At 55.8% G+C, this 25,887-nt stretch overlaps 1 protein-coding gene and 1 long non-coding RNA gene across 10 annotated transcripts in view; one reads left to right on the top strand and one right to left on the bottom strand.

Moving 5' to 3' along the window:
* Positions 1–22,763, bottom strand: part of NDRG4 (NDRG family member 4) — a 31,095-nt gene extending 8,332 nt beyond the window's left edge. For 2 of the 8 annotated variants that reach the window (XM_037025304.2, XM_037025305.2), the window contains exons 1-7: positions 21,485–21,659; positions 12,647–12,741; positions 8,172–8,216; positions 719–824; positions 369–489; positions 223–285; positions 8–68 (exon numbers count right to left, since the gene is read on the bottom strand). In XM_037025304.2, coding sequence (XP_036881199.2) covers positions 8–68; positions 223–285; positions 369–489; positions 719–824; positions 8,172–8,216; positions 12,647–12,741; positions 21,485–21,521 — 528 coding nt within the window. In that variant the 5' untranslated portion in view covers positions 21,522–21,659. Of the gene's footprint in view, positions 1–7; positions 69–222; positions 286–368; positions 490–718; positions 825–4,105; positions 4,264–8,171; positions 8,217–12,646; positions 12,742–21,484; positions 21,660–22,112; positions 22,265–22,446 lie in introns of those variants that run through there. The other 6 variants (XM_017672917.3, XM_017672918.3, XR_012126538.1 and 3 more) reach the window with 5 other exon arrangements.
* On the top strand, positions 22,055–25,411 carry LOC140846963 (uncharacterized). 2 transcript variants are annotated; one of them, XR_012126539.1, is made up of 3 exons: positions 22,055–22,192; positions 23,123–23,253; positions 24,281–25,411. It is a non-coding gene; the product is annotated as an uncharacterized lncRNA (long non-coding RNA). The 2 variants fall into 2 exon arrangements; XR_012126540.1 differs by lacking the exon at positions 22,055–22,192 and adding an exon at positions 22,667–22,806.
* Positions 25,412–25,887: the final 476 nt, after the last annotated feature.

Genomic DNA, 25,887 nt, shown 5'->3' with positions numbered 1-25,887 from the left:
GACTCACTGCAAACTTGGCCAGCACGTAGGCTCCGGCTCCCACTCCAATGCCAATCACATACTTGAACCTGACAGAGAGCACGGCTGGTCACTCTAGGGCTAGGGGGTGCCATTTCCCATGATTGCCATGCCGAGCAGGCCCCCTCACAGCCCTCAGCTGGAGCTGGGGGCTCTGTGGCAATGGTGAGCATCCCCTTGGCGCAGGGGCTGGTGGGGACTCACCCAAAGTGCTGCACCACGCTGGGGAGCATGGCAGTCAGCTGCTCCATGGAGGGGAACTGATACCTGAAGGCAGAGTGGAAGGTTAGGCCCAGGTGTAGCCTGGGGTGCAGAGATGGGGAAAGCTGGTAGGGTTCTGGGGTACCTACCCCTGTGGAAACTGCGACGCCCCCACTTGCTGACCAGGGGCATCCACATGGCACACCACGAAGTGCTTGGTGATCTCCTGCATGTCCTCGAAGTTGAAGAAGGTGTTGAAGCACAGCTTGTCTGCAAAGACAGAGCTCTCAGCAGTGGCTGAGCAGAGGGGTGGGAGGCCTGTGGCCCTGAGCGGCAGGGCAAGGTGGAGGGGGGTCAGCTGGGGAAACCAAGGCCCAAATGGCAAAGGCAACCAGCTAAGCATGAATGGGGATGTCTGTGGCCCTGTGTGGAAGGAGAGGAGGCCTCGCTGCTCTGGCAGATTTGAGGCAGAGGAAGGCAGAGACCGGGGTGCACTTACGATTGAGGCCCACGTCATGGTAGGTGAGGATGGCTGGGCGGTTCCCCTTGGGGGAACCCCGGATCACCACATGCAGAAGGCCATAAGGCGTCTCAATGTCATGTTCCTGGAGGGGAGAGAGAGCGCTGGACCCTGGGAAGCCCCCATGCTGGGCTTTTCTGGAGAATGAGGCTGCGGGGCAGCTTCTATCTCCACCCCTCAACAGGGGTGGGCATCCCATTCTCATCAACCCAGGCAGCTCCCAGAGAGGACAGACCAGATGGAGCCCCTGCCCACGGGTGCTTGGTCCAGGGACAACATGAACTGGTCTGCACAAGAAAGTTCTGGCCCACTCTGTGAAAAAGCCGGAGGGATGAGCTGCACCGCCTAGGCCCTGCCGCTCTCAGCCCTGGGTCCAGTGAGGCCTGTTTCCTCCATCTTACTGCAGCCCCTCCAGGACAGCTCTGCCACCCCAGCCAGGGTCCCACCCGGGTCCCACCCTCCCCATGTTCTTCTCCCACTCAGAATCCTTCGTGGACTGCTGCTCCTGAAGGCGAAGGGTCTCAACAGCCTGCCTAGAATCCACAGTGACCACCCCCTTGCCCACCAAACCCCACCTCCAAGCCCCACACCTGCTCCTGGTTCCCACCTCCAGGCTTCTTTCCACCTCGAATGCCCCTCCCCATGACCCCTGGGGCCTCCCTTCAGCAGGGCCTGATTAACCTGAACCCCCCCACACCCCCGAAAGGCCTTCTGCAGTGGCTGCTCTGGGGTCCTCCAGTGCTCATGCCCTTGGTTTTGCTGCTCAGGGTTGTTAATCCTTCAGGAGGCAGAAGCTGGACGCTGCTGGTTCCAGACCACACTGGCCCTTACTGTGTGAGTCTGAGCACAGTACACCTCTTCCCTGTGCCTCAGCCACCTCTTCCCGACCCACCTCACAGGGACTCTGGCGGCTCAAGAAGCTGATCTGCAGAACATTCAGCACTTGGAAAGGGCCCCAGGAAGAAGCTGCTGTGCTTGGGCATCCCCAAGCTTTTGGGGAGGTGCCTTGCTGGCTGGTCCCTTTTCAAACTGGCCACTCTTGGCCCCTCAGTGAGGAGACTCCCAAAGGGTCTTTCAGAGCTGAATAAACAGCCCACCAGCACTCTGGAGAGTCCCCTGAGTGGGCCCAGTGAGTTGGAGGTGGGGCTAGGGGCAAGGATACCACATGACTGAGCACCTACTGTGCGCCAGGTATAGAGCAGGTTTTGCAATAGAGAGGGGGCGCTTTCTCCCATTTTGCAGGTAGAGAACACTTAGAATCTAACTTCCTGCCCACAATAGGAAAAGGGAGACTTAGGAGACAGGAGACAGCTTCTTGGAGACAGGCCTTCTTGGGTCTGGGCTCAGAGACTGTTCAGGCCTGTCTGTAGCAGGGAGTGACAGGTGGTGCCAATCCCGTGGCCAAAGACCACACTGGAAATCACATTTCTGCTGTGTGGCCCTGTTAAAGAAACCCTGTTGTCCTCCAGGGAGGCCCAGGTCCACCACAGCCTCCCCATGTCCCAGGCCTGTCCTCCCTCAGGGCCATCAAAACCAGAAACACTTGCTGCTCACTGACTGGCTGCTTTTCATGTGTTTTCTCATTTACTCCTCACAGGACCCAAGCCACAGAGGAGCAAACTAGGGCTGGGATAGGAGAAATAGTCAAGGTCACGCCTAAAGATGGCAAGGCAGGCCTAGACAGGTGCCAGCCTCAGAGACCAAAGGCCTTCACGGAAGGCTGGGGTAGATCAAGCTCCACCCAAGAGACCCTTCACCCAAGAGACCTCTGGTGCAGGTGGTCTCTCCACAGCCACCTGTCCCTGCTGGGGCCCATGCAGCATACCCCAAGCGCCAGGCTCTCTTGGCTCTGGAGGGGGAAAATGAGGGGCAGAGAGGTGCACAGCCCTATGGAGGTGCGTGTGGGGCTGGGTGTGGGGCAGAAGGGGCACCCATTGCACAAGAGCTGCAATGCGCTTCCTGCAGCTCGAAGGACAGTTGTAGGCATGGGGTAAGTCCTAACCCTCTGGGGTCAAAGTCAGACCCCAGCGTAGCAGTTTTCCACACCCAGACCTCCACTGCCCATGGGTGTGTGTGTGGGGTATGGGGGGTGAATATACCCTCCTAGCCGTAGGGTGATGGCCCCATCAACATCCCCTGGGCATTGGGGCTCAGTCGCAGTGCCCACCCAACTAAGTCTCAGCTCCTGGGGATGGAAGGACTGTTGGAGGCATCCACCCAGTTGCTCGCCTCGCGGCCCAGAGACCTTGGCTGAACTCTCCCGCCGGCCCAGGAGGTCAGACCCAGCTCAGCCTGGTAGAGACCTAGTGACCAGTCCCTCTCATTGCTACACTAGCGGGTCGCCCCAAGGGCCGAGCGCTCCCATTGGCTCCCGGTGACGTCAGAGCCCGGCCTCCAGGTGGGCGCCGGCTAGAGGCACTGCGGCAGGCGACGAAGGGGGCTCTGACGTCCCCTCTCAGCCTGCCCGTCTCCCCTTGCCCGTGACCTTGAGGGCTGCGGTGGAGGTGGAGGGGGCGGTTGCAACGCGCGCAGGGGTGGGGACCAGCGGGCTAGTTAGTACTAGCCTTTCCGTCACCGCCATCAGTAATTCGGCCGATAATCGGGGCTGCGCCCGCGGGTAAGGCGCTGACGTTGTTGCCTGATCGGGGGGCGGGGGGGCGACCCTGTGGCTTGTGACCTGGGCAGGGCAGGCCCGGATAAGGGGTGCCTCTTAAAGAGAGGGAACTCTCTGAGGAAGAACAGCAACCCTGGGCATTGCTGCCGGGTGCGCCCAACTGGGGTCTCTAGCCCACGGCGCATGGCTCCAGCGTCGCCTTCCCCCACCCACAAAATAAGGCAGTGCGATGCCCTCCTTGTCCCTCCCCAGCAAGGACCCCGGCCTGAGGGCCCGGTTAGCACCCCACCCCAGACCTCCCCGTCTCTGGGGGCTGGCTCCGCAGTGTCCCGGAGGGAGCAGCAAGCAACTCCTAAGGAAAAGGGAGGCTTCTATCCTGTTCTCACTCGGGTGCAAGCCACCCACCCAGTCAACCAGGACAGTCCCGCAGAGTCAGGAGGGCACGCACCCGGACACGGGCAGGGCACACAGCCTCCCCCTGGGCTGAGGTGGTCACAGGCGCCAGGCAGACGCCAGTGGGCATGTGCCATGCGGAGCGCACACGCACGATCACTGCGACGGACGCACGGGCCATTTCGCTTTCTGCAGATCCCGGCTTTCCCATAGACCCTAACTGGCAGCTAACCCTCACTGCTGCGGGCCATGGGCACCGGGGAGACGAGAACCTGCTGGCCTTGCCTCAGTGACCCCGAGCAGGCAGAGGGCTGCCGCGTCCTCCCTGCCGCCTCGCCACCCTGAGAGCCCTCACTCACCCCATCCCAGCACTCGGGCATCTTGCCGAGTGTGAAGGCGACCCGCCTCGACCAGAAGGGCAAACAAAGGCCTGAATCACCGGGTCCAGAGGGAGGGGTTAAGCGCGAGCGGAGACGGGCGGCTCTGAGATGGGGCGCCGCTCCCGGTTTATATGCACAGCCAGCCGCCAGCCGGCCCTCCTCCCGGCGGCGTTTCTGAGCCTCCGCTCCCTGATTGGGGGGCGGGAGACAAGCCCGATTCCAACTGGCTGCCGCGGTCCTCGCTCACCCCAGCCCGGCCCCTGCTCCTCCCACCCCTAGCACACTGTCATACAGCGAGGCTGCAGCTGCACACGGGGTCCCGGGAAGATGACAAACCAGGCCACACGTATGAGTACACCCTGTATCCGGTACACAGGGGCCTCTCACCTGACACACACACACCAACACAGGGCAGGGTGGGGAGCCCAGGCTTGCCCTGGACAGCACTGCCCTTGAGCCACAACCTGGGGGGGACAGGAAGGGCCGAGGGAAAGCCCAGCCTCCATATCAGGAAGGCCTGGGTCACTTAACCTTGAGGGGGCTGTGCTGAGGAGTCAATGCTGTCTGGGGCAACCTGGGTCATAATAGCCCTGCTCCAGGAGACTGTACTCTTTGCATCCCTCAGGTCCTCCCCTAGCCTCCACTTGACCCACAGGTATGCCCAGGGCCTGCCCACATTGCTGAAATGGGGCCCTGGGGATGGGGTGGGCCTGGGCAGACTGCAGGAGCAGGGGTATGGTGGGGCACACACCAGCTCTGCCCTCCTCACCCCCGACCTGCACCAGGGAGAGGAGGAGGGATAGGAGGCAGCCTCTTAAAGTGGGCATGCCCACCTCCTGCAGACCCACCCAGCTCTCTTTCCCTGGGCCCAGCAGTGTGGGGCGTGGCTTCTGAGTCTCTGGGGAGCAGGACACATGAGCCACCTCAGGTTCCCTCCCTGTCCTCCAGAACTGCAGATGTGGGTGAGGAGCTGGCTAGAGACATGCAGACAAATACAGCAGAAGGGAAGGCAAAGGAGAGCAGAAGAGAGAGGAAATGGGTCAGGGAGGTGAGCAGAGGAGGGAGCCCAAGGACTGAGAGAAGCACGAGCCACAGAGAAGGGAGGGGTGCTGGGCGCCTGTGCCCCCATTCTGTCCTTTTGGTGAAGGAACGTGCCACTCAGCCCAGCCTGCACTGACAGCCCTGACACTGGCTAGCTGTTCTGGGGGAGGCGGTCACCTCCTCCGCCTGGGGGGCACCCACAACTGCCCCTGACCCATCTCTGACCTCTTGCTCTGGGGGCCTAGCTCACCCAGGGCAGCCAGGGCATGGGATGGGGTGTGCCCCTGCCCTTCATGTCCTGGCCATGCTGCTAGTTCCCCGCAACCACTTCAGCACAAGGGACAGGCTCCTACCTGAGGCAACCTGCAAAGAAGAGCCCTTCCCCTGCCTGCCCACAAATCCCCCCGCACGTTCCCCAAAGGGACGAGGGGCAGCCATCCACCCCATCTGCCACCAAAGCCCTGTGCCTCCGTTGTCCCCATCCAGCCTGGGCCCCCAACCTCTGAGTGGCCTCTCCCACTGTACCAGGTGAGAAGCTGACCTCGGATGCTGCCCACTCCAAGCCATGGCCCCCAATCCTATTCAGCTCACTGGTTTCAAATCCACAGACCAGAGTTTAAATCCCAGCTCCCCAAGCCTACTAGCTGGGTAACCTTGGGTAAAGTTTTTAACTTCTCTGTGCCTCAGGCTCCTCAACTGTAAAACAGGAATTGGGCCTTCCTGAAGAGCTGCTCTGAGGATGAGAAAAAGCTGCAAAAATGGCTCTAGCCCTGATCCTGTGCCTGCCTAAGCCCTGGCAGGGGAAAAGTGGGACAATCTGTGTGCTTCTCTAGCTTGTTAGCCCCTTTCCCAGAGTTCTCTGCAGCTGCCGTAGCTGAAAATGGCAGGTTCATATCCTGCAGGCCACAGCCAGGCACCAGTGGCCAAACTCTGCCACTTCTGTGCTGTGTGACTTAGACAAGTCAGTCAACTTCTCTGAGTCTCCACATCTGTAAATGGGAGAAAAACAGTGCCTACTGCACAGGCAGCTGCAAAGATAACACATAATCCTAACATATCTATGAGAAAAGATGGGGAAACAAGCACAAAGAAGTTGCTTTTCCCACTCAGCTAGGCAGCAGTGGCGCTCACCAGCACCCTAACACTCTGGGCCTGAGGTTGCATTATTAAGAATAGCAAATGCTTATTAGCATATCTCCCCATTCTAGGCTCTACCCAAGTGCTTTACACATCATATCTAATTTTGTTCTCTTGACACCCACTTGACAGATGAGGAAAATGAAGCGTAGAGAGGCTCTGTAACCTGCCCAACATGATACAGTCAAGCACAGAGCCTGGGACCACACCAAGGCAGTCAGGCTCCATCTCCATGCTCTACAGGCCACTAGTCACAGTCAGCTCAGAGTCTGAGGGCCAGGCCTGCAGGCATCATCTCCAGACCCTAAAAACATCTGGGGAGATCCAAGCTGCCTGTCTCACTGTACATGAGGTGGGGACATGTACTGGAGGTCATATGGCCTGTAAATGGCAGTGCCGGGCTCTGGAACCAGGTCTCTTGTTTATTCTTCTGCCTCTACCAGTGACTGGGCCCACTAAGGCAAGGGACAAGGGATAAAGTCGCTGCCAGGCCTTGGCTCAGATAAGGTCCGTCCTTGCAGTGGCTCTTCTTCTTAAAAAAAAAGCAGCCTCTGTAGCCCTATGCAGTGTGACTGGAGGGGCCAGTGTGGGGGGCAGAGGTGGGTACAGGAAGGGAGTGGGGGGCCGTGCCTTCTAACACATGCTGCCCTTCACAGAGCAAAGGGTCTACCTACCCTGGTCACTGCTCCGGGCTGGGCCTGGCACACAGCTGAGCAGGATCCCAGGATTACCCTCTCCTTTCACACCCACCACGGTGTGCGTTCGGGGGCTGGCAGGCCCTACTCTGGCTGGCTGCTCTGGGGCTTTATTTCACCAGCCCACTGCTGGGGAGGAGGGGCTTTTGGCCATACATTCCCGCCCTTATGTGGAGCGGGGAGGACAAAAAAGGACCCCTTGGTGTGCCCACACTGACCTCAGGCTGGGCCAGGGCCATCTTTTGACCACCGTGCCTGTTTGCTCCCCACTCCCCAGGCCCTGTGTGCCATCCTCCCAGGCCTGCGGCCCTTTGGGTTCGGAGCCGGCACTCCCTAGGGACTGGAGTACGTGCACCCTGGCTGCTCTGATGTCTCCGACTGCTTCTGTCCTTGAAAGGACGGGTGACCCAGGGCCTGCCACACATACCTGGGACGCAGATCCTCACTGCTGAGCACCCGGGCGGGGGGAGCCGGCAAGGCTGGCCTACCTCCCAAATCCCCTGGTCCAGACCCCGGGCCTGGAGCTGTCATGGAGCTCAGCGACTGACCCAAATTGAAGTCAGGCCCAGGCTAGTTCCATCTAGCCAGGAGCAAGGTTCCAGAAGGGTCTAACTTTGTTCAGCAGGTTTTGATGGCCAAAGTGACTCCTGATACCAGCGAGGCTCCTGTTGTGTCTGCTGGCAGACATTTTCCAAGACCCAGAAATAAATGGCCAGTATGGGACTCAGAAGGGAGAAATAGCTGATCAAGTGAGTGAACTCATTGTACAGAGGAATAAAAACAAAGAACAATTTCAGTTTTCACAGGGAATCTGGGATCAAACTAAAGAGGACACAGTTGTCCTGGCAACAGCTGCCATGGAAACAGGAGCTATTTTGGAGCATCAACTGGGCTTTCATTGGAGGAAAATGCTGATTCAGATAACAGCATCCCGTCTTCTCCCTCATTCCCCAGGCCACCGTCCCCACCTCCAGTCCTGTTCATCTCACTACTGAGCAGGGGGTAGGCAGACCCACTGTGAGCAGTGCAGGTGGTCCTGGAGGCTGCCAGGCGCCCAGCCCCTCCTGCTCCAGGCTGGGAGGGCTGTGACCCTCCTTTGGGACTAAGCTGGGTAGGGCCAGGGGCTGGCCAGCTCTTAGTCCCCTATCCCAGGAGGGTGAGCTGAGACCTACCTTCCAGTCTGTGTCCACAGCCAAGAGGAAGGCATCAGAGTTCTCCTGGGGGAAGACGGACAGAGGGTGGCACATTAGGCCCTGGCTGGCCCGGGGGACCCACAGGAGCTGTCTTGAGGAGCCCCCACTTGATGTTCTTCAGTCCATCTTCATGTTAACAAAAGTGATTCAGGGCTGTCTAAGCAGCAGGCATCAGGCTAGGAAGTGCCTGCAGTTTACCTATTAATTTAAATGTGAAGATTTCCATTCGACAGGTGAGAAGGGTGAGTTTCAGAGAGGCTCAGTCACAGGGCTAGAAGGTGGCAAAATCTCTAATGACAAATCCTTGCTGTTTGTCACTTTGCCCTGCTGCCCCCACAGATGGTTTTCCAGGTCTGACCATCAGGACACAAAGGCAGAGACCAGGCAAGGAGGGCGGTGGGCACGACCCCCACACCCATGTTAGGGATGGGGAAGCTGAGGCCCACACAGGGAGGGAGGAAAGAGGGAGCATTTCTGAGCTGCACAAAGGTGCTGTCTGGGCCTGCAGCCGCTCCCACTTTCCAGACCTACCTGCTTCATGCTCACCACACCCCCGAGTTCCCCTGCTTTTGGAGTCATTTACACTGAACGCAGCTCCTCTGTTCAGCAGCTGTCCCTCCCGAGGGGACCATGGCAGGTTCTGCCCTCAGCATACAGCCTGACATGCAATTGGCTCCCCAGACACAGACAGATCTGGATGAATAAATCTGACTTCATGATGCAGGGAGTGCCGCTCAGGTGTTAACAGCTGTTTCCCAGGCAGCAGGGATGGACAGCGGAGGAGTGGGAGCTTAAACTGCCCGTGCTGAGTTGCCAGGCTCTCCCTGATGCCGCCCCGGCCGCTCTCAGACACTCTATGCCCCGCTGGGTCCTGTCCGGGGAAGGAAACCTCACAGGGGGACCAGTACACGTCCAGGAAAGCAGAGATCCTGGCCCTCTGCTTTGCCTTCTACTGTGTCTGTCTACAAACCTTCTGCCCTTCTCTGCTCAGCTGTGACAACCTGGGCAGGCCACTTAACCTCCACGCCTCAATGCCTGTGAGGATTAAGAGAGAGTTGTTGTTCTATCCTTTCTACTCCTGCACTGGACTTTGTATGCTACAGATGCCCCACAAGCCCCACAAGCCTCTACTGAATAAATGTGTGGGTAAATGAGACCATCTGATCAGAACAAGGATGTTCTGAGGAGAGCAGAAGGGGTGGGCTGCTAAGGTACAGCAAGAAACAACCCCAAATGACTAGAAAGGAAGAGAACGAAAGCCAGCAATTCTATTTTACTCTCAAAATAAAGACAAGTTCGACCACCTGCATTCTGGCAGTTGGGATGGTGGGGGATCGTGGGGGGAATCAGACAGCATCAGAGGGTTTCACACCCAGAGAAGAAACCCAGGTTTCCACGGACTGTGACTGAGTCATAAACAATGACTGTCCTCAGGCGTCACCAGGCTCTGCATGCATGTGTGCGTGTGTGTGTGTGTGTATGGAGCATGGAGGTAACTAGGCCACTCTGGAACCTCTGAGGAAGGGTAGGGGGCTGAGGGAAGAGAAGGGGGTTCTCAGGGAAGGGGTCAAGGCCATTTATTAATGAATCTTCTCATGTACAAGCAAGGGCCAAGGAAAGACACATGGGAGATTTTTATACTTGAGACCCTAAGTGCATAGTGATCCAGAGAAGGACAGAGGAGGCAGTTTTGTTAAAAAAAAAAAAAAAAAAGCTCAACAGAAAGGACAAGGCAGATAATGGCAGGGCGCACTGTGTACTCTCAGGGTGCTGGGGGGGGCAGGTCCCAGGAGATGGGAATGCTGGTGGGAGGGGCAGGACCCCAAACCAAGAAACAGCAGGAATAACGCAAGCCAGTGCAGGACCCTGGAGGTTCTGGAGGAACTGCATGGTGTGAGAAGGCCCCGCTGAGAGGAGGCAGAGAGGCCTGTGGAGAGACAGAGGCTGGGGATGCAGGCAAAGGTGGGAAGGAGCAGCAATCCTCCCAGGGAGCCGAGGCACACCAGGCAGGCATTCAAGTCCTTGGGGCAAACAAGTCTGAAATGGCAGGAGTGATGGCAGGCCAGCACACGCAAGCATTCCCTCCTCTTAGGCCTAAGAATTTGGACCTAGCAGGTTGCAGAAGACTTAAATAGTAAAAGGGACAGGCACTGCCACACTGCGGCTGGAAAAGGAGAATCTGAGGGTGACCGCCTGGGAAAGAGAGAGCCAGAGTGGCTGCCAAAGGCCAAGAGCCAGGCAGGGTTGCACCAGTTGTCATAAAATCCAGAAAGGCCACACCTGGAGCACCCAGGAGGTTCTGGGGGTTCAGGATGGGGCTGCTAACGTGTCTTTGTAAAGCAGATGTGACCAGGTCCACAGCATAGGGCTTACACTCACTCCAGAGATGACAGAGACCGAGCAAGAGAGCGGAGGCCTGTACAGGACTGAAATACAGACCCCCTCATGCAGGGTGGGGACATCATGGATGAAACTCCAATCCAAAGACATGTGGGATGAGCTGAGAGACATCTAATGAGGCAGAAAGAGGGCCGGGCCAGGCTGCTGGTCAAAGAGGCAGTGCTCAGCCAGTCAGAGAGGAAGGGCTGTGTCAGGCTGGCAAGGGAGGTATGCAGGGGCATCTTTTGGATACCCTTCTGGGGTGAGGGATGGAAGAGACAGGCCCAGGACCTGGGATGCCAGGGTCCCTCAGCTGTCTGCACAGCTCACGGACACGCACTCCAGACGGGCAGGCAGCACCTCTGTGCAGGCTGCCCCTGGGCCGCCCTACAGCTCCTATGAGGGGCTACAGGGATCCCTGAGGGCACCATCTGTCCCATCAAGCCTTCACAAGAAGGCTGGTCTCCGCTTTCATGCCTTGAAAAACGGGCTGGTTGTAGGGAGGAGGGACTTCTCCAGAAATTTCTGAGAAACTTCCTTTTTCTGAATTACATCACAATTTGGGGCTTCCAGTCAGCCTATTATGAGGGGCTACTGAGAGCCTACTATGTGCAAGGCTCTGCACTAGGCACTTCCCCTGGGAAGACCAGGGGAAATACAATGGATGGGATCTCTGTTAGGGTGTCAGTGTCAGACACAGGGGTCAGGAAAGGACTCCCCAAGGAGGGGGCACTCGAGCAGGGCCTGAATAAAAGGAGGAAAAGTTCTGGAGCTAACATCTCCCAGGCAGAGGGGACAGACAGCTGGGAATTCGATCTGCTTGTTCAAAGAACAGCAGGGAGTCTGGGGGGCAGGAGAGGAGTGGGCAGGGTGCCGGGAGCAGGTCTAGTCCTGGGCCCTGGGAAGGGCTGTGGCTGTAACTCCGAGTGAGATGGCAGCCAAGGGCCAGCTGTAAGCAGAAAAGTGACAAGATGTATTTTAAAACGTTGTACTGAGGACAGAGTGCTGCCGGGAGGCTCCTGCAAGCACCTGGACCAGAGCTGGCAGGGCTGGGAACAGGCAGGGAGAAGAATCAGAATGAAGGGCCTGCAGCTCACCAGCCATCAGCTGGCCATTCCTGGGGGCTGCCCTCAGGCTATCAGATCTTATAAGTCACTCAAGGTTTGGCCTTAAAGATAAAACTGTACCCTTTTGGGGGGCAGGACTGCTGGCCTCAGGTGGTTCGGCCCCTGGAGCTCCAGACAGCTACTCTGTCCCAACATGTGGCCCTCCGTGGCTCATAAGTCCATCTTCTGGCAGGAGACCGGGCCAGGGCAGAGACCAGTGTGCTAAAACTCGGGCTGAGCTCCTGGCTCCCCCATTGGTAAAGTGGGGCAGGGGCAGCACAGCCAGCAGAGACCCTCGGCCCTGACACGCCACAGTCATATAAGCACTGGACCCACCACTTTTTCTTGCAAGGAGGTGAAAGGGTGCTGTGCCCAGCAGCACCACAATAACGGAGCCTGGAGTTGAATAACTGGAATCTAACGCCTGGTGCCCCAATGAGGGCTCTTTGGGACAAAATAACCCCGAATGCCTCAGTCCCACTGCTCCTCTTGGTAATACTTGACCTCGCACCTCAGAGGCCTGTGGGGAACAGGCAGGGAAGGCTGCAGAGGAGGAAAGAGGCAGCACTGTGTCCCTGCTGGAGGCAACACTGCCCAACAGGTTGCCCTTTTGGGGCTCAAGGGCCTTGCAGAACAAGGGGCTGAGTACTGCCTCATTCCCTGATAGCTGTGTGACCCTGGCCGAGGGAGTTAACCTTTCTGTGCCTCCGTTTTCTCATACTGAACTGGGTGTAATTCTCAGAAAGAGGTTCCCAGCCTCCCGACGGCCAAGGCAACAGGAGGATGGCTGGGTCTTCGTGGCGTGGGCGCCCCGGCTGGAACGCTGCTGAAGCTGACTGAGCTTTTCGGGAGTGGTTGGCCGATGCAGCTCCGGGGAGGCTACCGCCAAGTCGGGAGGGAAGGCGCGCGGTTTTCTTCTTGGCCACGAGGTGGCGCCCTCCGCTCCAGGACCCCGAAGGGGCGACTCACCAGCTCCGCGGCGTCCTGGCCCCGGAGCAGGGGCTTCTCCTCGGGGAACCGCAGCTCCTGCAGCCCGGTCATGGTCACGTCGTGGAGCAGGAGCCCTGTGGAGGGAGGGCGAGGACGAGGTTGGGGCCTGCTGCGGCGGGGCCGCCCCGATCCTGCTGTGACTGTCCGGGCCGGCAGAGGGCCGCGCAGGCCCGGGGACCGCATCGCCAGCACGGGACCATCGCGGCGCTCGCCTGCGCAGCAAGGCTCCCGCTGTGACACTAGCCTGCAGGGCGCACGGAAGGTCAACATATCATTTGCTCTTAAAACATGTTTCCAAAAAAAGAGAAAGTAAACAAAAGCAACTCAGGATGATCCTAGAACAATGTCAAGTAAAAGTCTGAATTTGTTGAGAAGTGGAGGGGCCAGTCAGTGTGGGGAGGCTATACACAGGGTCAGAGGCAGACAGAAGCCCTGCTGTGGTCAGAAGTGGACAGTGGGGTCCTGGAGGACACAGAGAGGAACAGAGCTGAGGGCTGTCTTCAGGGCCTGGAAGAACACGCCTAGGTGAGGATGGCCCCGAGGTAGGGGAGGCAGGCAGAGTAATGATGGAAGGCATGCCAGTCGTGATGTGCCACCAGCAGGCAGGGATGGCCCATGGTGACCGCTCACCCCGTAGCCACCGAGGGTGGGTTCCAGGCCCGGGAGATCCTGGACCTCTGGACCTCAGGAGAGGAAAGGGTCACATGTGCACATGTGTGCATACATGCATGTCTGTGTGTGTGACTGGAGAAGCCAGCGGTAGACAGAGAGGGTCCCAGGCTCCCACAGCCTGCGTAGCCTGGAACCGTCACCCCTCACGTGGATTTCAGGATGGCCTAGATCAGAATGCACTACGAAAAAAACTGGAAAAGGACATGAACTAAAAATTCATAAAAGAATGAAAGTTGGTCAATACATACATGGGAAAATACTAAAACTCACTAGAAGTCAAAGAAATTCTAATTAAAAGAATACACCTTTTGTTTGTGTGCCAGTGCAACTGGCAAAGTTTGCAGTACTGTCAAAAACACACTGAAACTGGTGCTTTTCTTATACTGCTTGTGGTCATATAAATTGATACACCTTTTGGAGGGCAGTTTTGCAGAATGAATTAAAATAATTTAAAAGGTTCATACTCTTGGGACTCAGTCACCTGCCTGGAAGAAATTGCCGAAGGAAACCAGAGAGAGCACCTAACGACGTACCTGTAAGAATGCTCGCTACAGTGCCATTTACAGTAGGGGGAGAAAAAACTTAAATAAAACTAAATGTCCACGAATAGAGATGAGACAAACTATGGGTCAGTAACTTGTAAAAGATTATTTAGTAACATGGGAAAGTGCTTGTGTCATAGTAAATAGAAAAGGCAGCCACTGGAGGGAGAGAGTTGCCATTTCCCAGGGGGGAAGGCCTTGGGGAAAGGAGGCTGGGGAACACTCAGGGGGTGGGCTTCAACCCACGCCAGATGGACCCGAGTCTGCCCTCCTGGGGAGAGGCTGAGGCTGCCAACATCACCACAGACATCGTGCTTGAGCTAAGGACGCTAGGTGAGGCCAGCTAAGGAGTGAGTTACAGAGATGTCCCAGGGCTGAGCCCCACAGGAAGGAGATGGGGGGAGAGCAGCAGAGCAGAGCGAGAAGCAGCAGCCAGTGAGGCAGGAGGGGGGTGTGTGGGAACCACGTGGACAGGGCTCAGCCTCAGGGATGGTTCAGGGAGGGGCATGGGCTCCAGTCAGCACCCGGCTCTGCTGGAATCTCTGGGGAGGAGAAGCTCTTTGCTGGGGTTACAGGATGGTCCATGAATTAGAATCAAACCAACCCAAAGAACTGACCCCATATTGCTGGGGAGAGAGGCAGGGCCTGATGACCCGTGCTAGGCCCACCGTGCTGGACAGACATCCCTATTCCCCTCCTTGCATCAGTGTAAGGTCAGTTTCTGTCTCTTGCAACCATAAGACCTAACACAGCACTTCAGCTCTTTTCTCCTACACGGCCCAGAGACACCAAATGAAGGCCAGCACCCCGCCAACCTGTCTGGCAACCTCACTGTGCAGCCAGGCCTGGGTGAGGGGTCAGAGGGCTCACAGGCTTGGAGGAATCACCACAGTCCACTCCAGAGGCTGAGGCCTTGCCCAGCGCAGGCACTTCCACCAGATGAATCCATAGCTGCGACAGTAAGAAGCACCCCTGTTACATCTTGGGGCCTGCAGTCCTCCTGGGTGACCACCTCAGATGGCAAGGGACCTGCGGGCACCCCTGACCCCTGCCCCTCTGCCCTGTCGCATATGCTACATTCACAGGGAATACTCTGGAACTGGCAAGGGCTTGTGGGTCGTGGGCTCAGGGCTCTCACTTTATGGGTGAGCAAAGAGCAGGTGCAAGGGCTGCTGGTGGGAACAGACAGGATTCTGCAGACAACCTACAAGAGAGCCACCCAGCTTCCCTCCCCATTCCCAGGCCCCTGAGCCCAACAGAACATCTCTACTCTTGAACACCAATGTGGGAAATGCAGTTGACCCTTGAACAATACAGGTTTGACCTGCGATGGTCCACTTTTACACGGAATTTTTCAATAAATACTATACAATAACATGAGTGTACTTTCTCTTATTTTTTCTTAATAACATTTTCTTTTCTCTAGTTTTCTTTATCATAAGAATATATTATATAACACATACAAAATATGTGTTAATTGACTGTTCATGTTATCAGTAAGGTTTCTGGTCAACATTAGGCTGTTAGTAATTAATTTGGGGGGAGTCAAAAGTTATACACAGATTTTTGACTGCACAGGGGGTCAGTGCTCTAACCCCTGCACTGTTCAACAGTCTACTGTACTGTTAAAACTATTTCTGGCACCCACAAACCTGGGTGCTGGGGCAGCCTATCCGGAAACAGTTTCAGACACACAAAAAATGATCCTGGGGGCTGAAAACCTTGGACTAAGCTATGGAATCCCCCAGTTTGGGAAGAAGATATCCCAGAAATATTTCCTCTGTCCTCTCCAAGGAGGTTGGGGTCCCTTCCCCATTTCACCTGCCTAGGACAGTTTGGTGCATGACAAGGCACACATCCCCAGCCCTGCCAACCCCTCCCAAAAGGTGAGCTGAAAAACCAGCTAGGTCCTCAAAGATCTTTGTCATGGAGCTTAAGATGCATGGTCATTCTGGCCGGAGTACACATTTCATCTCTGGTTTGGAGTTTAAAGCACCTGAGGGTAGCAAAGGAGAGGGGTGTGCCACAAGAACCTTGCTGTCCCGACGTGGAGACTAGGTTTGCCCTGGGCTGGTGGAAGCTCACATCCTGCCAGTGCTTGTGTGATGTGTCTCTGCATACCAGTGTCACAGAGCTCTCCCTGCTGATGCTCGGGACGCAGGGCCCATCAGAACCAGGTTTGCAGACCCCAACTCTGTGGCCTGCCCACCAGCCCGTGGTGCCAGCCTTGGCAAAGGCTGAGGCCCTGCATCTGGTCTGCACACACCCCCATGTTGGTTTCCTGGGGCTTCTGGAACAAAGGACCACAACCTTGGTGGCTTTCTATAACACACACTTATTGTCTTACATCTGGGGATCACAAGTCCAAAATCAATTGCCTTGGATGGAAATCAAGGTGTTGGCAGGACCACTCTCCCTCTGGAAGTTCAAGGGGACAACCTATTATTCTCCCGCCTTTTCCAGCTTCTAGAGCCACGTTCCTTGCATTCCTTGTCTCATAGTCCCTTCCTCCAGCTTCACGACCAGCGATGGGAAGCAAGTGGAGCATCTTGCTGGCTGCACCACTCACCTCCTGTAGACAAATTTCCCCTTGCCTCCCTCTTATAAGGATACATGTGTTTGCATTTAGGGCCTACCTGGCTAATCTAGGATAATGTCCCCATCTCAATATCCTTAACACATCTGCAAAGTCAGCCTAGCGCACGCACACACACACACACATATGCTCATGTTCTTGTGGCCTTGGCCAGAATTGTTCATTTGCCCATTGAAGCTTCCTCCTCCCTGTATTTATGGAAAGCTAACTTCAATGTCCACCTTTAATGAGTCCTCCTCTCCTCCTCTCTCGAATTTTCCAAGAACACAACCTCTCTGTAACAACAGCCGGGCGCTGGTTCAGAATTCCCATGGGATTGGTTTCAGCAGAACCTTAGCACCTTCCCCTATGCACATGCTAATTTTTGGTTCTTAAAAATAGAGCTTGAATATCATTTAATACACTTTCACTGAGAGAAGTTGGAAACACAAAAGAGCAAAAAGAAGTAAACCAGAGGAAGCCACTGTTAGCATTTTTGCTTATATACTTTCATTCTTTCTTCAGGGCTAATCTACACATTGAAAAAGAATTATTTTAAAAACAGAAAGCTCTATTTTGAACCATCCTTTGGACTCTGGAGCCAGATATTTTAGTTCAAATTCCAGCCAGCCATTTAACATCTGTGTGACTTTTGGCAAATTGCTTAACCTCTCTGTGCTTCAGTTTCCTTCTCTCTAAAGAGGAGGAAATAACACATACCTCAGGGTTGTTAGGAGGTTAAGTCAATGTATAGAAAGTACTTAGGACTGTGCCCAGCACAGTGTGAGCTCTCATCGCCATTATTATTATTACATATATAAGGAGACATCAGAGGATAAATAATACCCTTGCGCAGCTTAATTCACAGCTGCGGGGGATTCCCTGGTCTGAATGCACTCCCATTTATTTCACCTCCTTTACTGTTAGGCACTTCAGTTGCTTCCAGTTTTTTTCTTCTATATAGAACAACTACGGGATAAACATCCTTGAACACCTCTGCACACATTTATGTGTTCCTAAAAAATTAGACTGCCGAGTCACAGATCGTACATCTTTTTAAGCATTTGATACCTCACTGCCAACTTGTCTTTCATAACAGTTGCGCCAGTTTGCCCTCCCATGCCCGGGGGAACAGCATCCTCCATGCTCATCTCCCTGCGCCCTGCCCGCAGCCCCGGGCACCGCACTGCCCTCCTCCAGCGGACCATGCCTCTCCAGGGGCCCACGCCTACCCCTGTAGCGGCCCAGGGAGGGAAGCAGTGACGTTTATTGAAATGGATAAACTGGAAATGAAGATTCCGGTAGTATTTTCAGCCTCTGGGGGTAAATCCATGCTTCATTTCCTCTACCTTTAAAATGTGGGTCAACACATACCAGCAACAACCAAACACTGCTTAAATGCAGTCTATTAAATTGTGGGGGACCACACAGTCCACGGGTTCATTCCAGACAGGACTGGAAGAAGTTAGGCTTTTTAATCACACATCAAATCTATTTTTAAAAATTTCCAACAACCAACATCTAGACTCCCAAGGGACCGTTTCAGAGTCCCCAGTCTGCCATTTTGGCGCTCTGACTCCAAACCATCTCAGAGGTGCACCAAGTACAAGTGCACAAAAACCTACTTGCAGATAGACTACTGTCCCACTTTCCCACATCACACGAACAAATAAATAAGCACCCAGTCACAAAAGGTCCCAGGAACCTGCGCGGGCGTGACGGCCCACCGCGCTCCTCCCACAATGCTGGTGAGGTAGGGCCCTTATTCCCATTTTACTGATGAGGAGACTGAGGCTCAGAAAAATTAAGAATTTTCTCAGCAGCTGGAAAGAAGAGAGGATACCCTGAAATTCACATTCTCTAATTCCCGAATCCCTGCCCTCCCTGTGTGTGCACAACACTGGAAGGGAATCTAGAAAATGCCAGCTGCTATTAGCATTCATCACCTTCTTCTCTTCACAGAAAAAGATGTGCTTGGGTTGGGCATGTTGATTTGCAGGCATCTTCCCAGCCCCATGAGTGAGGGGGTCTCTGGCCTTCTCCACCTGGCGCCAGAGCTCTGCGTGGCTGGCCAGCACAGCACAGACCCCGGATGTCATGACCCCCCTGTCCCATGTGTCAGGAACCTGAGGCCTAAGCAGGGTCCTCCAGAGGCACCTGTCAGGCAGCTTGGTTTATGAGAAAAACCCAGAAAAGAACTGGAACATCCAGATGAAGAGAATCGGATGACTGGAGCAAAGAGGGAGGGGAGACCCCAGGACACTGAGGAGGCAGCTCGGCGGTGACACCAGCTCTACAACTGCCATTTGCTCACTGCTCACCAGATGCCGCATTCAACACACACACGTGCTCACATCTAATTGTGCAAGAACACAACCAGGTATGTACCATGAGGATCCCATTTTATAGATGAGAGAAGTGAAGTGTGGAGCAGAGAAGAGACTGGCCAGAAGCCAGGCAGCTGGAGCGCATGGATGGCTCAGGGCTCAGGACTTGGGTCTGAAACCCAGGCCCACCTCTTCTCAGCTGTGTGATGCGAAGAAGGGACTGACCTCTTTGGTACAATGGGCACGATAATAACATGGGACAATGTGGAGACTATAAACAGCTAATTCATTAGGACTTCAACAAAACAGTTCAGTGAAATGATTTCCTAATGCTGAGGGCAGGGAGTTAGAGGCCTCTAAGTAATTATCCTGAAAACACAGCTGACAGCGGGCTGTGTGAGCTTGGACCCAGTCAACATTTACTGTGTATTTGCTGTGCGCTGCCAAAATAAACTGGGCACAACCCTGTGACCTGCTCATTGTCCAACAGGGCAGGTGGGACAAAACCTCATGGTGCATGTGAGCAGTGTGGAGTGGGGACAGGCCCAAACTTCCCAGTGGCCAACAAGGCAGGGCAGGTGGAATTCTCCATCACAGGGACAGCCAAGGTCAAGGAACCAGAAGGCAGTTGAAGCCCTAGAGGTGCCAGGCCCTAACCAGGTGTGTCACCAGCGCTATCTCAGCAAGCCTCATGCCAGCCCTTTGAGAGAGGAGACAACTCTCCATCTCTTAGAGAGACTCACGCTCTCTAAGATGAGAAAACTGAAGCCAGAGAGGTTAAGCAAGCTGTCTGCAATCACACAGCTGGCCAGGAGTGGGGCTGGCATTTGAACCCAGATCTTTGGGACAAGAAAGAGGAGGGAGAGAGCTGGAGCAGGAAGGCCACAAAGACCCAGGATGGAGACTGAAGGGATGCACTGTCTCCTGGAGCCTGGTGGAAGGTGCAACAGGAGCCTGTGACCCATGACAGTGGCCCCGCTGGTCCTGTTCCAGCCCGGCCAGGGGCTTAGAGAGTCTGCCAGAACCAGGCAGGGCCGCCTGATGAAAGAGGATGGGCCCTGACCCCTGTCCCCAGGAGAGAGCCTGGAGCGCCCTGGGCATGCCTCCCTGGAGCATCCCTCCACACACCAGGCCTGCCTCTGGGGTGGCAGGGGGAGAAGAGGAAGGACCTAGGAGTTCCATCCTTCGCGTGGGGATCTAAGCACCCATGCGGGCTCTACAGACTTTCCCTCCCGGGAGTAACAAGTCAGTGGCCTGGGCAGCTCCCTTTGAGGTCAGGTAGGGCAGCCTGCTTTAAGTGAACTCTACGAAGAGAAGCTGGCAAGGAATCGGACGGACCCAGACCTGTGGCTAACTGGGCTCAAACCTGGTACTTCTGAGCCCCTGGCAGGAGCTTCTAGTGCTCCAGAAACAGAGCCCACCTTCCCTTCGCCGTGAGCCAGCCACAGCTGAGGAATAAATGGCAGCCACTGCTGATTTAACACTCACAGCCTGAAACCTTACCAGACCTCGTTCCCCTACCCCAAGCCCCCACTTCACTCCCAGTTCAAGCCTCTCTCACACCCCAAGGCCTATGCAAATGCTGGTTCCTCCGTCCTTCAGCCTGTAATGCCCCCTCTCTTTCCATGAGTAAACACACAGTTTTAGGGTCCAGTTCAAATGCTGCCCTGTGTGCAAACCGCTCTGGTTTCCTCTCACCTCCGGACGGCTCCAGCCTGTTTCCTGAGGGTACTGCCACACTGCTGCCTCTCTCCCTGTCTTGTACCAGGGCTCCTGTGCTCTGCTCTCTTGGCCTGGACCACAAGGTCCCTGAGGTCAGGGACCAAACCACCCCAGTTGCCAGCAGACACTTACTGGAGCCCATGTGTCCATCCAGTATACACTGATTGGCCTCTATGGCCCAGGCTTCCTCCTGACTGGGTCTTTCCACAACTTCTACTCTGGGTGACCACAGTGGCCACCTGTGCAATTTGCCCGTCACACCTGGGAGAGCTCCCCTGCCCTTCAGAGCCCCCTGCCTCCTATCCTTGCACTTTCCTGCTTCCCCTCCTGGGCATCACCTGGCGGTCTCTGGTGAGCTCCAGCCACAAGACGCTGGATGTGGTTTCCAGCAGGGTATCTGCCGCTTCTTCAGAGGGGCCCCAGTCAGCTGGGTCCAACCTGGCTTCTCATTCCCCAGGCCACTTGGTCTCTACTCCCAGCAATAAACTTCTCCTAGGGGAGAGGCGCTCAGACTGTCACAGAGCAGGAAATGAGAGGCTCACGGCAGAGGTCCCGTCGGGAGCCCAGGGAGCTCCTTTCTTGGGGGACGAGCAACCCTGATTGGAGGATAGGGACTGAGCTTCCTTTCACTTTTCAAGACCCAAGTCGAGCTCTGGTAGCAGGAGATTCCAGGGAGCCCCCTGACCTGCGCTCCCGCCTCTGGCGCTGCAGTGCCTGGACGCCGGCACCCGGGTCTCACCCGGGTTTCGGACAGTAGAGCCGGGCAGGGCACGGCCCCACGTCCTCTCCCGGGGCCGGGCTTCGCACAGGAACCCGCAGCGCACAAACTCGAATGGAGGTGGCACCCGCACGCTCTCCTCCTGCTCGAACCCGAGCCTCCCCGACCCCCGGCCACGGCGCCAGGCTGCCGCTCCAATTCGGAAAGTGGCGAGCGATGCGAGCGCGCCGGGCGGCGGCCGCGGGGCAGGGCCAGCGGTACCTGTCAGCAGTTCGATCCTGTGTCCCAGCACCTTCATCGCGGCGTCCGGCGCGGGGCTGCGGCGTCGGGGGAGCGCGCTCGGCCAAGCCCGGGAGAGGAGCGCGGCGGGCGAGGACAGCGGCAGGAGAGCGAGGAGCGAAGCAGGAGCAGCCGGGAGCCCGGAGAGCTCTCGCCGCCCCCAACGCCGCGCTTCCCCCTCCAAAACGGTTTAAAAAAATCCACCAATTGCACTACCGCGCACCCCTAAAAGGCGCCCGCCGCCACCTGGTCGGGGTGAACTCCGGGAGGCGGAGGGAGCGCGCCGGGTGGGGGCCGGTGACACCCCTGGAGGCGCCGGCAGGGGGCCCAGGCGCCGGCGCCTGAACAAAGGCCCCGCCACCCCCGGGTGTCGCGGTGCGGGAGGAGCCGAAGGCGGCGGGACCTGGTCCTGGGGGTTCACGCGTCTGGCCGGGAAGGCGAGGAGCGAGGGTTGGGGGTGGTGCGCTGGGAGAAGAGGGGTGCCACCCTCGCAGGCTCAATGTGGCCCCGGCGAAAAGGCGCCCGACGTGCAAGTATGGGGTCGTGCGCGGAGAGGCAGCCGCGAGGATAGGGCACAGGCGGCGAAGGACCGAGGGCGCCACCTACTCACCGAGGGTGATGGGAGCGACACAGACGCGCAGGCGGGAAGCTGGGCCTCGGCGCCGCCGCCGCCGCCACGCGCAGGTGGAGGTGCGGGCGGCCGGGAGCCCCTCGAGCGCGCCGCGCTGCGGGGGGCGGAGGCCGGGCTGGGGGCGGTGCGCCGCGGGGGCGTGCCCACGTGGCGGGTGGGCAGGCCCGGTGGCCCGACCGCGGTAGCCGCCCAGGGCGCTCGGCTTCCGCCTCGGGCCGCGGCCGGGTGGGTGGGTGGACGGGTAGGCGGAGCGAGCAGGACGCCGCAGCGCCCGAGCCCAGCAGAGACGCGGGTCGATCCGCACGTTTCTCACCTCCCGCAGGCGCTGGGAGCAAGGGTCCCCTCCGCTCGGACTCCGCCGGCTGCAGTGGCAAGCCCCACCCGCCACTCGTCTCTTTGCAGCCGCGTGGCGTCCGGTTCCCGGGGGAGGGGGCGGCGAGCCTCAGTCTTTGTTTAGATTCCCGAGGGGAACCCCAGCCCTCCCCCGCCCCTGCCGCTGGGCCCCACCCACCGCCGCCTGGGAACCTCTGGGGAAAAGCCCTAGGGGTCGGGAAAAACCAGGTGCTCAGGGGTCCTTGGGGCATCGTCCGCCGTTTTCAGAGCCGGAGGATTTGCTTGGGAGTGACCGTCTCCGGCAAAGGTGTTCTGGGCCCTCAGGGTCCCGCCCAGAATGGCAAGTAGCAAGGTCCTGCTCCCCTCAATTCACCCTCCATTGTTTGAGCCGGAAAGGGAGCTGGGACACCCCGTCTTCCTCAGCCTCACTCTGGTCTGGCCCAGTGACGTCGCTCTCACCTGTCACCCCAAAAGAAGGAGTGCCAAAGCCCCTAGACTAGATGAAGTCTTACTGTAAGGAGAATGGAAATCTGATTGAAAAAATTTACTTTGGCAAAACAGCTCAGAATGGGGGCCTGGAGACCTCACTATTGAGGCTCGGCCAGTGACCTTGGGCGGGGCTCTGCCCCTCCCTGATTCCAGCCTTTTCCGTGCAGAGTGAATGTCTGGGTCATCTGGACCAGGTCATCTGACAGATCCGGGATGGCAGCGGGATGGGACGGGAGGTCAAGAAAATCGTACAGCGCCTCCTCCCCATTCATCAGTCCTTCATCTGAGCTTATCTGCGGTAAGCTTTCTGCTTTCCCTCAGCTCCAGGATGGGTAGAAGCCGCTGTGGCACTGAACTGACTCACTGGGGAAGCTGGTAAGATTTGGTGGCCCCTGAAGGGGTACACATTCCTGGCTGGGGTGCAGTATTTAAACCGAATAGGAGGCAGCAGTCTTGGGTTCTCCTTATAGCCCCCGGGCTCACTGTGGGGAACTCAATGCCTCTCAGTTTCCTCCTTTGTAAAAGGGATGGGGGCGGTCAGTAGTGACAGAGCTCTGAACCTCTATGTCCAAAACATCCAGGAGACTATATACAAGTCTGGAGCCAATCCCTCAGAGCACAGGTGGGTTTTACAACTCCCTGGCTGTGTGATGTCCAGCAAGTTACTTACCCACTCTGAGTGTCTGTCTTATACTCTGTGAAACTGGTATGATCGTGATCTCAGAGAGCTATTGTAAGAAATAAATCATGAAACATAAAGAAAATGCTCAATATAGTGCCAGACACATGGCTTACATGTTCAATAAATAGTTGATACTGATGATGAAACTGTTATTGCATTAGAGGTTCGGGTTTCCCTGAGTTCTACCCTTTTCAGTAATTTCAGACCTAGTTATCGAACAAAACTAATGTTGAGGTTTTAGTAACATAATTCACAAGGCTCGGCCTGTTCTGAATTCCTTGGAGGAATACAGGCCCTGGAGATGTAAGGCTGCCTCATGAAAGCATTGACACCGTGCCGCCTCTATATGTGTACAGAACGGTGTCTGTAATGACCTTTAATGTCGATAATCCACTTGGCTCAGATAATACACGAGCCCCTGTGAGTGTTCAGGTGGGTTAGGTTTCAGGTTTGAAACTCTATAAAAGTGGAGACTTAGTAAATGAAGAAACGTAATTGTGAGAACACCTCCTGGTACGGATGGGCCATGCTGTTGGCTGGGACTGGGGACCCCTAAGACGTGTCCCACAGCCTTGCTCCTGATTATCTAAAAGGTGCCGCCCAAGCCACTGCCTTCTCTGAACTTTCCCTTTGCATTTGTCAGATGGGGGAGAGCCTGGCCTGCACCTTGGCTGGAGACGAGACACAGCCTTTCTGACGATCTCTTTGAGCCTTCATCTCCCATCTGGAAATTCAAGCTAATCTATCAGTGCAGGTATTGCAGTAAATAGAGACCTACTCTGGCTAGTTTAAGCAGAAGAGGACATTTTTAAAAGGAGGATGGGCAGCTCTTGGGATCTCAGGAGTCAGGCCCAACCCTGGAGCGCTGGTCTGGTGTCAGAACCACCACTGTCATCCTCGGGCGCAGACGCTGCAGCAGTGCCGCCGTTGGGCAAGGACGTGGGTCACAGCCATCAGGACTGGCTGCCTCTGAAGCCCGAGGTGAAGCTGCTGCGTCCTTGCCAGGATGGAGTCTCGCAGTCTTGGCTTCCTCATATCATGGGTTTCTAATTCACAGTCAAGAGTGGGCTGTCTGACATATAAATCAAGTATAAAAATCAAACGAATATCCATATTTGACCTGATTGTTTATAGTTCATAATGCGTGATCAAAACCGAAAGTTTCTGTGATGACTGCCCTTGTACTGTTCACCATGTAACTTATTCACTATGTAAGAATTTGTTCTCCATGTAAGAACTTGTTCGTTATGCTTCAGAAGATTGGAGACTGATGAAAATTAGGCTTGGGGTGGATTAATGATTGTTCATTGAGCATCGAGTCCCCTATACAGAATTTTATTGTTGTTAACAACCATTTGATCAATAAATATAAGAAATGCCCTCTCAAAAAAAGAAAAAAAAAAAGTACAGACTTCCAATTGTAAAATAAATAAGTAACTGGGATGTAATATATAGCATAAGGAATATAGTCAAAATATTGTAACAACTTTGTATGGTGATAGCTGGTAGCTAGAATTATCATGTATATAAATGTTGAGTCATTGTGTTGTACGCCTGAAACTAATGTAATACTGTATGTCAACTACCCTTCAATAAAAAATAATTATCTACCAAAAAAAAAAAAAAGAGTGGGCTGTCTGATTGAAGTGCCCAGGTCAGGTACTCTGTCAAAGCTGCAAGGGAGGCTGGCAAAAGGTGTTCTCAGATGCTCCAGGGGAAGGTGGGCTGTGCCTCAGAGGAGTGCATGTCAGATGCTGGTGGCCAAGAGAATGACCAGGGCCTACTGCTACCGGTGGACTTGCTGTGAAACCCTATGAGATGACACATGTGGGCACTTAACGTGGAGCCTGGCATGGAGGGAACATGTGATCTCTGGTCGCTGAGATTGATCCCACACTGCGAATCTACAGTGTCAACCTGTGGTGCTCCTAATCTTTCAGTCTTTGATTTTTCAGCAGGCAAAAGACAAAAGGACCTTGAAAACAGTATGCCTTGCTGCCCTTCCAGATGCAAAGGTAGCTCCGGTCCCGTTGCCAGGAGGACAGGTGACTGGGTTTTTCCATTGTGGTGATGAATTGGGCTGAGTCACCATCCCTCTCCAGTCCCATCGTGACCATGACTGGGAGCAAGTAAAAAGAGCCAGCAGGTGGGGTTGGGTGCAGACAAGTGTGAGACCATGGAAGCTTCCTCTCTTGGCAGGGGAGAACTGTGCCCCCTACCTCACAATGCTCCCCACTCATTAACCATGAG

Source organism: Manis javanica, chromosome 17 (genome assembly GCF_040802235.1).
Source record: "Manis javanica isolate MJ-LG chromosome 17, MJ_LKY, whole genome shotgun sequence".
Classification (NCBI taxonomy): Eukaryota; Metazoa; Chordata; class Mammalia; order Pholidota; family Manidae; genus Manis; species Manis javanica.
Note: the sequence above shows the minus strand (reverse complement) of the source record. Positions and strands in the feature narration are given on the sequence as shown.